At 36.1% G+C, this 15640-nt stretch overlaps 2 protein-coding genes across 4 annotated transcripts; one reads left to right on the top strand and one right to left on the bottom strand.

Moving 5' to 3' along the window:
• Nucleotides 1-671: 671 nt before the first annotated feature.
• LOC144561539 (heat stress transcription factor B-2b-like) lies at nt 672-5206 on the top strand. The gene is made up of 3 exons (XM_078310510.1): nt 672-1020; nt 4442-4971; nt 5088-5206. The coding sequence occupies exons 1-3, from the start codon at nt 799-801 to the stop codon at nt 5164-5166; spliced, it is 831 nt and encodes a 276-aa protein (XP_078166636.1). The 5' UTR covers nt 672-798; the 3' UTR covers nt 5167-5206.
• Nucleotides 5207-5613: 407 nt separating this feature from the next.
• On the bottom strand, nt 5614-15382 carry LOC144561538 (DNA topoisomerase 4 subunit B (DUF810)). Of its 3 annotated transcripts, none has more exons than XM_078310508.1 (26): nt 15052-15382; nt 14879-14943; nt 13802-14174; nt 13543-13624; nt 13293-13458; nt 12995-13162; nt 12445-12543; nt 12166-12372; nt 11736-11837; nt 11378-11608; nt 11195-11278; nt 10918-10998; nt 10617-10799; nt 9990-10145; nt 9811-9903; nt 9429-9500; nt 9210-9327; nt 8881-9053; nt 8434-8500; nt 8047-8214; nt 7781-7887; nt 7599-7676; nt 7422-7517; nt 7234-7329; nt 6141-6321; nt 5614-6000 (listed from the first exon to the last, which is right to left on the bottom strand). In XM_078310508.1, exons 1-26 carry the CDS (start codon nt 15284-15286, stop codon nt 5831-5833), a joined length of 3651 nt encoding a protein of 1216 aa, XP_078166634.1. In that variant the 5' UTR covers nt 15287-15382; the 3' UTR covers nt 5614-5830. The 3 variants fall into 3 exon arrangements, with proteins under 3 accessions (XP_078166634.1, XP_078166633.1, XP_078166635.1); XM_078310507.1 differs by having other exon boundaries at nt 13293-13455; nt 15052-15368; XM_078310509.1 differs by lacking the exons at nt 14879-14943; nt 15052-15382 and having other exon boundaries at nt 13802-13890; nt 14013-14139.
• Between the last annotated feature and the right edge of the window lie 258 nt (nt 15383-15640).

The following is a 15640-nucleotide window of genomic DNA, read 5'->3' as shown; positions in this document are numbered from 1 at the left end:
TAAAAAGGATGGAAAAAAACACACCTTTGCTACTGCCTTTGGTGAAGAATAAATGGAGAATGGAAACAGAATCGATCTGATGTGTATATATATGCTAAAGCTATGAGTGCGCAGATTCATCGTGCGAACAGGTCGGTGCGCAAAACCATTTTGTGAACGGGTCATGGAACGGGTCAGTCGGGAACGGGTCGATTCGCAGAATGATTTTGTGAACGGGTCAGAAAACGGGTCAGGAAACGGGTCAGTCGGGAACGGATCGGTGCGCAAATTCATTTTGCGAACGTAGCGGAATCTTAAATTTATGAAATCCGGTGATATTTATTTAATTCTGATTTATTGGGGTGTACTAAAAAAAAACGGGATTTCTCGAAGCATCCTCCGTAACCGCGTTCCCGCCGAATTCTAGAGCGATGCTTCTGGTCGTTTCCAAATTTTGGCAGCTACTTCGTCTAGAAGTTTTCCGCCTGCCCTCTCTGCCCGTCTGCCCCACATTCCTGCTTTATAATTTTCTGCACCAACCAACCACATTCGCATCCATCGATCCGTACTTGCTTGTCTCGATCGTATTTCTACTACTCTTGACTCTTTAGTCTTTACTCTCCTCATCTCACTCGCTCACATTATTCGTCTCTCTTATTTATACTTCTTTCAATACTTCTAGAAGCTGCGAAATATCTAATTAAGAAACTACCAGTACCTTCGTAGAAGTTTCTTCAACCCATAAACCCTTCCGAAGTAGGTAGATGCAGTTGCCTAATTGGGAAGGCAAATTAAACTATAAGAACACAACACATATATATGGCACGTTCCCGAGAGGTTGAGCTGGGGCAGAGGATTACGCCATTTTTGACGAAAACATATCAGCTCGTTGATGATCATAGCACCAACGATGTGGTCTCATGGAATTCAGATGGCGCAGGTTTTGTCATTTGGCGGCCTGCCGAGTTCGCGCGTGATATCTTGCCTCTCTTCTTCAAGCATAACAACTTGTCCAGCTTTGTGCGACAGCTCAACACTTATGTAAGTTCAATTTATGTTGATAGCCTATGTTAGTTAACATATACGTATATACTATAAAAATTTGTGAGTATTCGCTAGAGTAAATTAGAATGCTTAACAACATTGGTATTTTCGTGAAAATTTCTGTTGGTATAGAAACATGTTTGAAAATAACAATATATGTTGTTTTACCTTTTTCAATAGTTATTTTTTGTATCTTGTGAATTAATTATATATGCATATATATATGTATTACAATTATCATTTTCAGCTCCGTTTCTCAATTTATTAAAGAAATATTATTTATTCACACACTTTCTCCTTCCCAAATGAAACGATGGAGGATCTTAGCAGCATTTTCAAACAACGGCATGCTTCACTTCATTCTCTTTGTTAATGCTTTTCGCCTTCTCTATCTTACATTAGATAGCTAGTACATAAACAAGGAATAAAAAACAATGAAATTGTTACGACCTTATAAAAGATATAAGGGATTAAAATGATAATGTGATGAAAATAATAGGGAATGCCAAATCAACGACAATAACATAGCTGAAATTATGAGAAAACCGAGAAAGGCTGTATAGAAGTGCAGATTAATTAACCCTTCTCCGTTTACCATCCTATCTTATTTTTCTTAACATTCTCTATCCTCTTTAATCTCTACTCCAAATAATGTCTGAATTTCTTATGATTTTTCATCATTTTATGAATTTATTCGTTGGCTCTTTATTCTAAATCAGTAGTTGTAGCCCGTCTCCAATGTGATCAACATACCTGTAATAACAGAGAAGTCTATATTAAAGTTGAGCAACTCGTGGATGGTGTGCGCACTTGAAGTATTTTACCGACCTCTAGTCATGGTGCCTTTCCCTTCCGTCTGATTTCATAAAATAAGATCTCATTTTCAATACAAGACCTCCCCTTTCTCTCGGTATTACCTCCTCGAGCGAAGAGAAGAATGAGAGAGGGGAGGAACCGGAACCGAGCGGAGATGATCGGAGTCAAAAATGTGGTTAGGTCAGAGTTCGGAGCGTAGAGTCTCATCTCGGTCGGAACGCAATGGTGAGTAGATTCGATCGTCGTCGGAGCACGATGGCAGTTGAAGAAGCAGATCTGATCGTGGAGCAAGAGGGTAGAGATTAGTGTCGAGCGGAGCCAAATGGAGTGGAGAGTGCGGTAACGTCGGAGCTCGGAGTGTAAAGTTTTCATCTCAATCGAAGCGCTACGGTGAGTAGATCCAATTATTGTCGGAGCGCGACGGCGATCGAAAAAATGGATCCTATCATGAAGCGAGGTTGAAAATAAATTTTAAAATTGAGTATAAATGTAAATATTTATTTTTTATGTTACAAGATAGAATTTAGAATTTGTAAATAATTTTTTTATTAATATATTTGTTAGTGGTAGTTTTAATCACTGATCATAAAAAAAAAAGTCTATATTAAAGTTCTTTGAATATCTAGACAGAGATCTTTTATAGATATATTAAATTAAAGTTAGTAGATTAGATCTCTCTTTTTTTATTAAAATTAAAAAAATAAATAAATAAATAAATAGGGTGGAAATAGGGCTTTCCACAATTGAAGATTTGATTCCGGCATCAACATTAGATGGCAATCCGTCAGCTTAAATGGAGGTCGATCTAACATAAAATTACAATTAATTAGTACTCCATGCACTGAACGGTACTAGTTTCCCTTTCAAGTTTCAACTAAAAATAGCCGCAAGGATGGAAGATTCGTGCAAGGCCTACTAAAATAGCTTACGTGCTCAAAATTGTAAGTTGTTGATCATATACCTTTTTTAAGTCATGTTTGATGGAGGTTAAATGTCGAAAAAATTTAAGTTAATTATTTCAAGTTAGACTGATCTAATTATTTTTGTTTGATGGAGATTTCAAATTAAAGCTCGAAATATAGTGTCATATATAGTTTTTATGATCAAAAAATATTATAGAAGCACTATAGCGCTCTATTGAAGACTCTTGATAGAAACTTATCTTCTCATTATTAAGATGAAAAAAAGTAGAATGGCAAAAAAAGTAAAAATTAAGCGCTACTAAGGAAAAATAAAGTAATGAGTGCGAGAAATATATAGCTGGAACAATTAATATAGTAACAGTAGGCCTCATGTAACGGCTAGCCTCTGGTCATTTGGCGGAGGAAAGGAGTCTTAACTTGTCCTTTAGGTCGATCGAGAACCGCTTGAGCGACTGTATGAGGAAATTGCTTATGGGGTCCCCGAGAGCCAGTAGACGCGTCAGCATGCCAGGCATGTGTTACAGATGCTTAGGTTTTTTCTATAAATCTCTATGTATATTTTGTATTGAAGCACTCGGGAAGTTACTTCGCAATGCCACACAAATTTCTACACCAAATTATCATCAGATACTTGAAGAATTACTGGGACCCAGACACGTGGGGTGAAGGATCCTCTCCATTCAAGGTCGGTTTCGTCCGTATCATCCGACAATTGCCAACTGTTGAAGCATGAATGCAATCTTTCTTGCTCACGCAAGTGGTGTGGGGGCGCGTGGCAGAAGAGAAGATGCAAAAACTTAAATCAAACGCCACACATTCTCAAAGTTTGCACGGAAGTCCTTATAAGTTTTCATTAAATATAAAAATTTGATGCAACAACTTATATTCCAACGGCGATCCAACGACCAAAATTAATTCGTTATTGGTGAATACATATATGACACATGCTCAATTGTTTAAAATTTGTGATGTCTTCGTATAGAATTTTTTTGCCGTTACATATTTTTGACGAATATTATCTTCACATGATATATTTTTTTAATATAGCTTTTATTTTTAGACATCCAATTAATAACAATTACTTATTACTGGAAGTAAATTAAATTAATTAGCTAACCGTATATATGTTTTCCTGGCAAAAAAACATATATAAAGACGGAAATTGGGATGTTGTATTTTGTATACTTTTTTTACTTAATATAAATAGTTAATGCTAAAAGTTATCCATGTTCTTAACGTAGCAAAGAAGTCCGGCTCTTTACTGTTGAAGAAAATAAGGACCTTTATAGTAGAGCGCCGGGCAGCATTATTTGTCATATTCAACTTACATTATTGACTACGAGTTCTAAACTTTTTTTGTGATCGTAATTAAATCATTTCATAATGATCCCATAATAAATTGAAATAACAATTAATTAGTAGATTAATCTACTCCTTGTGCGACCATTAGAAATGGTCGTCAATCAAGTCATAATACGGATATGCACTAGTTGAATGTACATATATCAATTCGGTTATTAGCAGTTTCTGTTCTTATTTATTTTGCTTGATATAATGGGTGCCTGAATCTAATTCCTGTATACTCTTTTTTCTTATTCTGTTTTTTTTCTAACCGTGCAGATAGTCTTATATTATAATTGTTAGTACTGAATATATAGGATTTTTCTGCTGTTTTGTAGGCATTTCGGAAAATTTCTGACAGATGGGAATTCACACATGCAAGCTTTCGACGTGGTGAAAAGAGACTCCTCAGTGAGATCCGTCGCCGGCATAGATTCTCACCAACACCAAATGGACTACTGACTGATGTTGATGCATCACCAACAAACTCCAATGAGGAGCAAGCAACATCCTCAGATAATGGCGCCAACAGTAATGTCTCAACACAACTGGAGGAAGAAAATAGCAGACTTCGTCAAGAGAACAGGAGGCTTTCAGATGAGCTTGGTCGCATGAAAAGAGTATGCAATAACATATTCAACCTTGTGTCTAACCTGAACGGTAATGAAGCACATAAAGGTGAAGCTGGCTCTTCATCAAGGCCAACTGGCCCTTTGCAACTGTTAAACTTGATGCCAGCTGAAGTTGTAGTACATGGTGATAACGGAGAAGGAAGCAGAACCAAGCTGTTTGGTGTTTCCATTCAGGCTACTAAAGCATCTAGGAACGTTCTACTTGGTGATTATATGGATTTGGACATAAATCCCAGGTGAGATAGAAAAGAAGCAACAAGTAAAAATGATTTGCAACTGACGCATTTAGTTGAACTTCCTTTTTATCGTTTCCCAGCTTGTTCATTGTTTTGTGCATGTTTTATTATTCCAGGACGCACGACCCAGGTACAGGCATAGCAGGGGCAGCAGAGCGGGTGCAGGCAAATGGGCATGCAAATGGTGGTATTTGACGACTACAAGTTAAAGCGGAGTACAACCATGTAACTTTTTGTTCATTTGTACTAGCAAAGTCAAAGCTGTATCTTTGTTTGAGTTGTAAGATAACCTAAAGCGTAGCAGAGGTTGAACTACCTTTTAGATGATGTTTAAGACTATGTACAAATAAGAAGAGTGTCTGATAACTTGTTTCTTTTATTTCTTTATTTAAACTCACTTCAAAGACGACTGTATCATCTATGTATGGTAGTGGTGAAATAAGATGTAATGAGTTGTAAGTAGTGTTCAATAATAAATTGGAAATGTTTTTCATGAAATATACTTGTGTTAAAGTTTATAGAGTATGATTCTTTAGTTTAACGGATTTACCAGCTTTACTCTTTTGGCAATTGGTATGTATCTACGCATGAACAGTACAACATCGTTATAATTAATGCAAATCTAAAAACACGCTCAAAGGGTGCCTAACAGGAAACTCAGGCTCACACATTTGTTTATATACATGGTTCAAGACATGCTGGAAGATATTTTACTTGGGACGCACGGAAGTTTAACAAAGCTAAGCCCTATGCTTATATTACAACACTAATTAAGTAATTATTGAAAAATAAAATGGACCTATTATATATTCTTCTATCATGGAAGGAAAGGCATGGTACCGTTACTGCAGCTAGTCTCTCACCAGGGCTTGTTTTTTATTTCTGAAGTGGCATTCTGGAATTTCTTCTTCAAAGCCGTGAAGCTCCCTTGTCTGGTCAATGTCCAGTCAATAGATGTGCTTCTCTTGAATATACCTGATAAATGAGGCATTTTGGAGGACGGATCCCTTTCTGGCAAATCATCATATTCTGGTGAGAAACAGAACGTATCAAAAATGCAGTCACTTATAGAAATCCCGAAGTTAATATTAGTAAACATCATTAAAACGACTGCATATCGTAAAAACAAAAGATGAATAAATAAGCCAAAACGCCATATTGGTATGTACCTGAAGATCTGGGTAGTTCATAATGAAGTTTCAGAAACTTAGAAGCGTCTCTGTCTCTCTTATGACACAAAACCCGGAGCAGGGTTTGAGCATCTTTGCCAGCTTTTGCACCAACTGTTGGATTGGAATTTCCATTGGGTTGTTCACTTGCATGCATCAACATTTCAATAATTGTCTGAGTCTGATACAAGGGAGAAAAATCACAAAACATAGAGAGCATTGAGTACTGAAGTATAATTTTCACAACTGACTCCCTTCTTTGGTAAAATTTTTTTATGATTCAGACATATAGACATTAAGCAAATACAACCCTGCATTTTCAAAATAGTTGTAAATTATCACTTCCACCCACAAATTCAAAAAATAAAGTCTGCTGTTGGCTCATACACAACTACAGTTGTTTCAATTAAGGGCATTTAAACCTTTTACACTTTAATCCCTGAATTCTTGCTTACGTTCAGTTAAACCTCTCATCGTTAGCACTAAACAATGCTGATATGGCACTTGTCGAGTGCTGATGATGCACTGACAAGGCTCTCTAGTGGTATTCTGCAATGATGCAACACCCTTTGATAACATAATGCTGATGTGGCACTCTGTCAAACAATGATGTTGGCACCACATCATCATGTCTAATTGAAGGAATGGTCACATAGAACCAAGTACAACAGCTCAGGGGCTAATTGAACCAAATAACAGTTTAAAGCCTAACTGAAGAAAAATGCAGTAGTTCAAAGACAAACCAAACTAGCCTCTAAGTCAGATTGTTGATGAGAGCTCATCTTACCTCACTGCAATGACACCGATCTTTGCCACAGTATCAAATACATATTTATTCAACTTCCATTCATAAAATGGTGATATGGCATTTTCTGTTCAACTAAATAGGGAATTGGGTTAATAAGGGGAGCTGCAGCTCTCTCTCAATGTATGGGGGTGTGTTAATTTAAAAAAGGGATTAATTTGATTTCACTATTCATGACCAGACAGTAATCTGGGATGTCTTCAGGTGACCTGTTAAAACAATTGTAATGTGCAATTGTATTCCACAGCAAATGAAATACTTTATGGTATTTAAACGTAGACAACTGACCTTGAGTGCATACAAATCCAAAATTTCCTGAGTTAATTTCAACTCTATCTCCACCTCATCAGGAGGAAGGCCATGGCCATCTGCTATGAAGAGATCCTAGAAATTGAAATATATTTTGGTTCACAAAAGGAAAATGAAAGAGCTGCCTGCAAATTATGTCAAATAAGTTTAAAAGATAATGACCTTACCTTCAATATAGTTAAATCTTCTTGCATATGTTCCACGTCACTCTCAGAGAAGGCACGAGATGGCCCTCCATCCAATAGTATCCAAATAAACCCTTCCTGTTTTAACATTTTTTTTACATTTAAGGAAAATGTGCACTCACTTAATCGAGAACATAGCTTAAGGGAGTAGAATGTTACCATAGATGCTCTACAAATACTCAATACAACTTGGTCCCTCAGTTCGTCAACGATCAAATCACATATCCTGTCAAGAACCTAGAGCAAGTGGCCAAATCACATTAATGCAAAATATGTAAAAACTAACTAATGCCAAATCAAATATACAAAGACTAGGATTAAATAATTATAATTGGGCTTACTTGGTCAAGTTGTGGAATAAAAATCTCAGATCGAGCTTGATCGACACTGCCGCGATACAAAGAGAACAGAAAGGATTGCCGTAAATCCAAAAATATGGCTCGTGCTCCTAAAAAAGTTTATGTTTAAAAACTAATAGGAGGTACTTACTAACATCCATATAGTGTGTGGCCTACCTCTGTGGCAGTACTTCAGTCAAAAATAGTGTGTGGCCTACCTGTGTTGACACATGGTTTGGTTTATTTTATACATTGAAAAGATCTCTTACCAATAAAGTCAAGTATCTTTTCGGTAGCTTCAATTGAACTTCTTCTGATATCATCAAAAACAGTAAAAAGTTCATTAACATATTGTTCACATGCCAGAAAGTTTTCCTTGGAGCCTGTGAACTTTTGTCCCTTCAATATACATGAGAAGTAGTCTGAAAAGCTCAAACCTGTCACAAGAGAAAAACATATCCTCAAAAAGTGGACAAAAAACTTGCAGCAGGGAATGAAACATTTATCTCTTAGATGAAGAACAAAAAAAAATATACGCCTTTTAACTCTAAATATATTTTGTACACTTACTGCTATAATTAAATGGAATTATGAATAATAGTGCTAACAAAGAAGTAACGAAAGGCATAAAAAAAAATTCATCAATCCACTTTTACCTAACTGGAGATGCCTCCATGATTCTGTTATGGAAACTTCCAATGAATCAAGCTGATTCCGAATATACTGCCAAATATTATTTATAAGTGACTCAAAAGAAAGATATGAAGCAGATTAATATGATGTAACATGAGTTTCTGAAAAATGGGATATTGACTGGTAGCTACAGGGGAATCATCAACTGTAATAGCGTCATTTATTGAAGTCAATGCTATCAGAACCAAACCATACTGACCCGATCGAGGCTCAGGTCATTGTTCCACTGATTGGATAGGTGGGCCAATGAGTTGAAGTATCGATATTGTATTCCAGTTTTTCACAGTTGAACCAGTGATCAGGTAAGGTTTCAATAACATTGATTAAAGTAGAACAATGTTTAGCCTTTGATAAAAGCTTAAAAGGAATAAATATGAATAGTGACAAATGTAATGTTAAAGGGGCCTCACCCAGAGCGTATTCAATTTTACACACAGCTTTGGTACTGTCAAGCTCTTCAGTTTAATGGTCACTTTCTCCTCAATAACTCTTTGTTCAAGGTGCTTCCTCTTTATGAAGTGATTGGTTGACTCGGAATATCGTGTCAATATTGTTTTACTTGGGTATAGAACAGTCTTTTCAACTAAAACAAACAGAAGGGAAATAAAAAAAATAATAATAATAAGGGAAAACAAGCATGACCTAACTTAGTCTTATATGTTATAATAAAGGCAGAACTTGTAAATGCTACTTCTAGAGCAAACATGAATATGAAAGAGCTAATACAATTCATGCATACCTTGTTGACCAACCACATGGAGTACATAAGTTTCAAGACTTCGCGAAATTCCAATCAGTAAAAACCGTAAGTGGATGGTATCCATGGGAAGGTTTGAACTAAAAAACTGTTCAATGGTCTGCATAAACATAAAACATTAAGGATAGTGTCCCTGCCAGGAAGTAAGGAATTAAATCAAATGTTGAGTTCAAGTGAGTATAGTTTGTCTAACACACATACCTCCTCCATAATTCTAAAAACTTCAACTGCAGAGTTAGCTTGTCTTTTGTTAGATGACAAGGGCTCCCAATCCTGCACAAAATAAGCTCTTGCTTAAAATTCCAAAACATGAATGCAAAAATGTCTTCCAACGAGTGTCAGATGATAAAACATTTAGCAAGATGATGTATATAAAAAAAATAGAACATCAAAAGAAGAAAAATTTAGGCTTTCAAGCATTATTGAACAAATAGGAAAGGCCATTCACTGGTAAACACTAAATTCATGCATGCCAGGCCCAAACCAGTGGTTAGGAACTTCTACCTCCTTTGTGATTATTAGGTTTTTCTTATCAACTTAAATTGATACATAACCTCATATGTTTTCCTTCGTAGTTACAAACCTCTAATTCAACAGCACGGTTTGTCCACTCCAAGATCTTCTCATGCTGAACTTGTATCCACTTGAGAATAAGCGGTGAACTAAATTCTGGAATCTGTACAGAATTATAATAAAACTATCTCAATCAACATTTGTTCACATTTTCAAAAGAGAAGGACTTTGTCTGTATCTGGTTTTCACCTGGTAAGGATCCACATGTTGGTTCATTGGTGACTCCACACTTTCTCCATACAAAGAATACAGCTTACGTGCCAAGGAAAGCTCTAGATTGTTTGAAGCAGATAGCACCGCCTTCACAGGTTCTGAAAGATGTGTAATCTCCTTCAGGAATGGTTTCTACAAATCATTAACCAGGTAATCCATTACAATCATGTCTCCAAAATAATAAAAGAGTTCTTACTGCGACAGTTCCTATTCCAAAGTTTCATTTTCACTAAAGGGTCTAATTTGGGTTTTGGAATAGGGCTGGTGGTTGTTGACCACACCAGACAGACCCTGACAAGACTGACCTGCTACTAAGCCCTTAATTTTTAATTTTTGTGAAAATAAAAAGGCTAAACTCCCAACTGGCCCAGAAATTTTCATACAGGGATTTATGTACAAATAGAAAATAGATATAAAAAAGAAATCCAAATTTGACAATCTTTGGCAGTGCCAACCAATGGATCAAACACAATGATCTGGCCCCACCAATTGGCATCAGTATTTGCAATCATTTCAAGTTCAAAATCATTGATCAGTAAGGCAAATTTGACTGAAACTATAATTCAAGCCGAGCAATGGAATGACAAGAATGATTTCTCTTACCAAACGCTCCCCATAGAATAAGTGCAAGAGAACAAAAGCAACCCGTCCAGCTTCGCTATAGTTAGAACAAAGTATGGTGCCGAACTTAGTGAACTCTATCTCTGCTATTAGTTTTAGTTCATTTGCAATTAGTGCCAGAGGGTGGCTGTCCGAGCTGGCTATGCTATCTGAGATTTTTGTAACCTGAATGAATCCGCATTGAAAAAACAAATGATAAAAGGAGATAGTTCAAAATATTGAATAACATGTCCTCAAATGTGCAGTTTCATGCTGAGATATGGCATTTAAGAGATAAACTCACACGGTTGCATGCAGATAGAATGGACTTCTCAACGAAGATATGGAGCATCTTCATTTCCAGATTGGTTTCAGGTGCAATGACCTGCACATAACAGTTAAAGGCTTGTATTAGAGGTAAAAGCCAAGACTTAAAAAGAGTTGAAGACTAAATGGACATGTCAAAAAACCTGCCATACGTGGAACATACTAGAACTGCGCCAGCTTATAATTCAACACTCCCAGGACTTCTAGATTTATGCCTAATTAGGAATCAGTTGGCAGTATAACTTATATCTAACCTTCATTACTTCAAAATTGTCATGATGCTGAATGCCAGACATCACCATAAGTTTCAGCACATCTCCAAAAACTGAATACTTGTCCTGCATTGCCATATTAATAATAATCAGACAATATTATTTTTCTTTCATTGTGTCAAAACAATAAATAGACTTCTAAGAAGTGATATACAAAAAGCAAACCTGATTAAAATGCAGATGATAGTCCTCTAATTGAAAGCGGCACCATGTACTTATCTTGAAGACAACTGTCTCCACCAAATTTATATTTCTTCTATCACCATTTTCTTCAATTGAACAGAGAATGCTGTCGACATATGCTTTGTCATTACTTTCATAGCTACATTTTGATATTACCTTTTCTATCTCATGGAGTGCATGCTTCAATAGAAGAACTTCACCAGTTTCAATGAACTAGAGGAAATACAATCAATTAGGAACAAATTTTAAACGGCAAACTGATAAATTTAATGGCAATAATATTTTAATTTGTGCTAATTACCCCAAAAGAAAAAAGTAAAAGGAACAACTAAAAGAGCACCTTTTCAAAAAGCACCCATACAACCAAGGCATCATGCAACTCTTGTGTAATACCCAATGTAGGCCAGGTCAGCTTAATAAGCTCTAGAATATCTTCTGCTTCCTACTAAAAGATACAAGAATTGAGTTAACATAGTACGTAACATCTTAAAATTTCAGATAAACAAGAAGACCGTGTAAATAAGAAAAGGAAAAGGCAAAGTGGAATCTATTTCATTTTGTGCTTGATGACAGTCGGAATTTTGTGCAAAATAGAAATTATTTTTTGGAGAACTTGAGTTCTTATTCTGAGAACCTAAGATACAATTGATTTTATTAAAGTTCAAAGATTCTAACTAAATACTCCAAAAGATCTTTGCTAGTTTCCAACAAGGGGACAAGAACTAGAGTTTTGAAAGGCGTATGTGTTTTAAGAAACCCATTTTGTTTACCTCAACAATCTGACCGTCTTCAAGAACATCAAAAATACTACAGAGAAGCTTCTCGTACAGCCTGATATTGAAAGAATAGCTGCTTGTCCAGTAGTAGCTCTCTTCATGGAGGTCAAATTTGGGGGGTAAATCTGCTAGCGTTGAAGCATATCTTTGCATCACTGTCAGGACCTCAACTGGGCCATCCCCAGAATTCACTACCCACTCCTGTTAGCATGCATAAATACACGGAATTAAATCAAGGAATATTTTAGTTTAGGCAATGATAAGATCTTTTACCTCTGAACTTCTGATCTTAGAGAGGAGAATACACAATGATGTGCGCATATTGGAATCAGTATTGGCAGAGCAAAGTAGAAGCTCCTCTAAAATATTTGCCTGAAACGAAAAAAAAAAAAAGAACAGAGAGAAAGTAAACTACAAATCTAGGACTGATGATATCGTGAATGTGGCATATGCTTTCTGAGTTGGATGTTTCATTACATATTGGTTTCAACAAAAGAGTATTTAGTCATATGATATATCACTTGGAAGTACATCCATCTAAATTGATGGCCAAATAGGCAACCAGTCTGAGGTTAATGTACTAGTTTCAGTACAACAGTAGGGTTTCAAACCCTACTAAAGGGAAAATATGTACAGAAAATTAATTCATAACACTATCCAAAATAAGAGGGTGCAAAACGAATAAGAAAATAGTATATTGCTTCCTACACACCGTCATTTTGCAACCCATAACATCTTGGCTTCCAGAAGGATGCATATCATAGCTACTGTGCTTAATAAAGAAACTATGAGAAGCAAGCTACCAAAATAATAAAAGGCTTACATGTCTTTTTATGAAGTTAGAACGCAATCGTTGAGTCCGGAAATCCAGCTTGGAAATAGAATGTAGCAACTCTAAAGATATAGAGGGGACATTAATTTGTGCAGCTCCCTTTCTCTGGGAAAAGGACCTTAAACCTTGCTTCATTAGTCCATCCATTGCTTCTGATATCTGAGGAAAAAAAACAAACGCAGGTAATTCTGATTGCAGCTAAACTTTAGCACCCCTCCCCCGACCCCAAAATAAATAAATAAATAAATAAAACAGAGAAAGAAGAAGCAGCAAGGAAGATAAGACTTGCCTCTAGTTGAGCACGGATTAAGTTCAGTACATCAGGATAGCATGTTTCTGGTTCTGAAGGTGGACTTCGATCTTCCTTTTTTCCTTCCTTTTTTGGTCGTAAACTCTTGAACAAACGTGATTTCTTCTCTTTCTTCTTCTCTTCAGGAATGAGTGGGGGAGGACTGCTAAGCAACAATGATACATAGTTTAGCAAACATGGAAGTGAAGAAACGTCATTTCTCTGGTAATCATAAAGTAATAAAGACTACCTGACAGACTGAGGAAGAGTAGGAAATATGCAGGCAAGAAGGACCTCATAAGCTGCTTCTCGCATGTCTATATCACCCAGGCCTTTCAAAAAGAAAAAACAAATAGAAAATAATCAGAAAATAAAGTTTCCTTCCGGTTCCATTTGCTATCTTGTTTCACTCCTTAGAACATCAGACCTTTTTGGTTATGACATGCCTTTTGATTGCTGATCAAGGAATAAAGAAAAATAAGAAAAACGCTAATAAGAAGTACTTTTACCCGTGGTTAACTCAGGGAGATTCAGTGAAGTAGTGTCAACAGAATATAAATGCTTGTGACCCTGCATGCTACCTTCAGCAGAATCAGTACTGTTTTCAGATTTTGGTAACCCGTTTAGTTTACTTGATATGTCATCATTTCCATTCTCACATCTTGATACTTCATGTATCTTACTTGATATCTCATCAATTCCATTCTCAGATTTTGGTACCTCATTTAACTTGCTTGATATATCAGGAATTATTTGTGGATGAACTGGTTTGTTTTCAGCAACTTTTGTTGTACCAACACCTGGAGCTCTGCGCTGAGGAGGCGAGCCTGAGGGGTCTGGATCAGAAAGAAAGAACAATGGCTTCCCTTGTGATGAACTTGCCTACAAATTTTAGACTATTCACTAAGCTTGGTCCCTTGAAAGGTATATAACTGCAAAGCAAAGGTTCTGGCTACAAAAGTTCATTTATTATTAGTCTTTCAGAACTTTCATTGAGAGAGAGAGAGAAATGGGCGGAGAAATATAACTATTAGTTTATTACCTTTAGTTGAGATTTATTTTTATCTTAATTATTTATTTATTTTATTTTTATTTTGTTACCTTTGCTTAGGAGATTACATTTTTCTGCTACTGTTGATCTGTTGTTTTATATTGTATTTATTTACCAGGTTTTTTAATAATATTTCCAAACAAACAATTAATACAATTGCAGTATTTTATATTCAGACAACGATAATCTACAACCTTTTTTGTGAATAAACCAATCTTGAACTACATGACAACAAGGAGATGGCTACATGCATGTTAAATTAGTTATTTTGAGGTCTTGTTTTGGGGATACGTAATATGTACCCTTTTATTTTACTTTCTTCTGTTCTTGTTTTATCAAGTTAAACTTGTAGAATTTTTCATTGTCAGCTGACCTTAAAAAAAGATATATATGTGATAAAATTGTAGACAATAGTAACCACAGGTAAGTGTATTCAATAATAATCTTGTCAATTACGGCTAATTCTAAGTATTGGAAGTTCAAAAACAACTCAGAGTCAGTCCATAATAAGCAGAAGAAAAAGACAGGTTCTCACTGTGATTGGATATCTCAGCGACTGGAAGTACCTCCTAGTGGCTTCCGAGGGATCAAACTCACTGCCTGGCACGAAACAAGTACGAAGTATAGAAAAATTAAAGGAACAATTAATATGCAAAATATAATTTGAAAGTGGAGGGTTTTGAGAAAGGAGGAGGGTTTGGTTTGTACCAGAAAGAACGCATTCTATGACATAATCAGGGCTAACGCTATCCAAATCAACCCCAGCTAGATCGATTGAGGGTCCAGAGCGAGATCGAATGAAGCCAGATGAGAGGAGAAATTGGAGGAGGTTGTGGCGATCATGGTGGTAGCGATTGAGCATGTAACAAGCATCCATGGATTGTATTTGATCAAGGTTGTGAAAAGAAAAGGTAGGTGTAATTAGTAGAAAGTGCGGAGGCATAAACGATGGGGCTCGCGCTTTTTTCTCTCTCGTGTTCTGCTCCCGCGCGCAGTTGCTGCCATTATTTCCTCCGTTTGGGCTGGGCTGGGACTTAGCTGGCCGTGATCTTGAGCGTATGATTGGACATTCGGACGGCGTGAGTAAACCGTCAACCTATGTTACACAGTTCATATTTACTTTAAAAAAGAAAAAGAAAATTAAGCGTCTTTGCTATACACTTAGCCGTCCATCTAAATATTTATTTATTTATCAACATTTAATAATACTTGTTTCTATGTTAAGAAAAAAATATACATATTGTTACTAATAAATGTGACAACTTTCATAACTATTATATATATATTTTTTTATCAT

The sequence above is a fragment of the Carex rostrata genome, chromosome 11 (genome assembly GCF_964058835.1).
Source record: "Carex rostrata chromosome 11, lpCarRost1.2, whole genome shotgun sequence".
NCBI lineage: Eukaryota > Viridiplantae > Streptophyta > Magnoliopsida > Poales > Cyperaceae > Carex > Carex rostrata.
The sequence above is the reverse complement of the archived record's forward strand: the minus strand, read 5'-3'. Positions and strand labels throughout refer to the sequence as shown.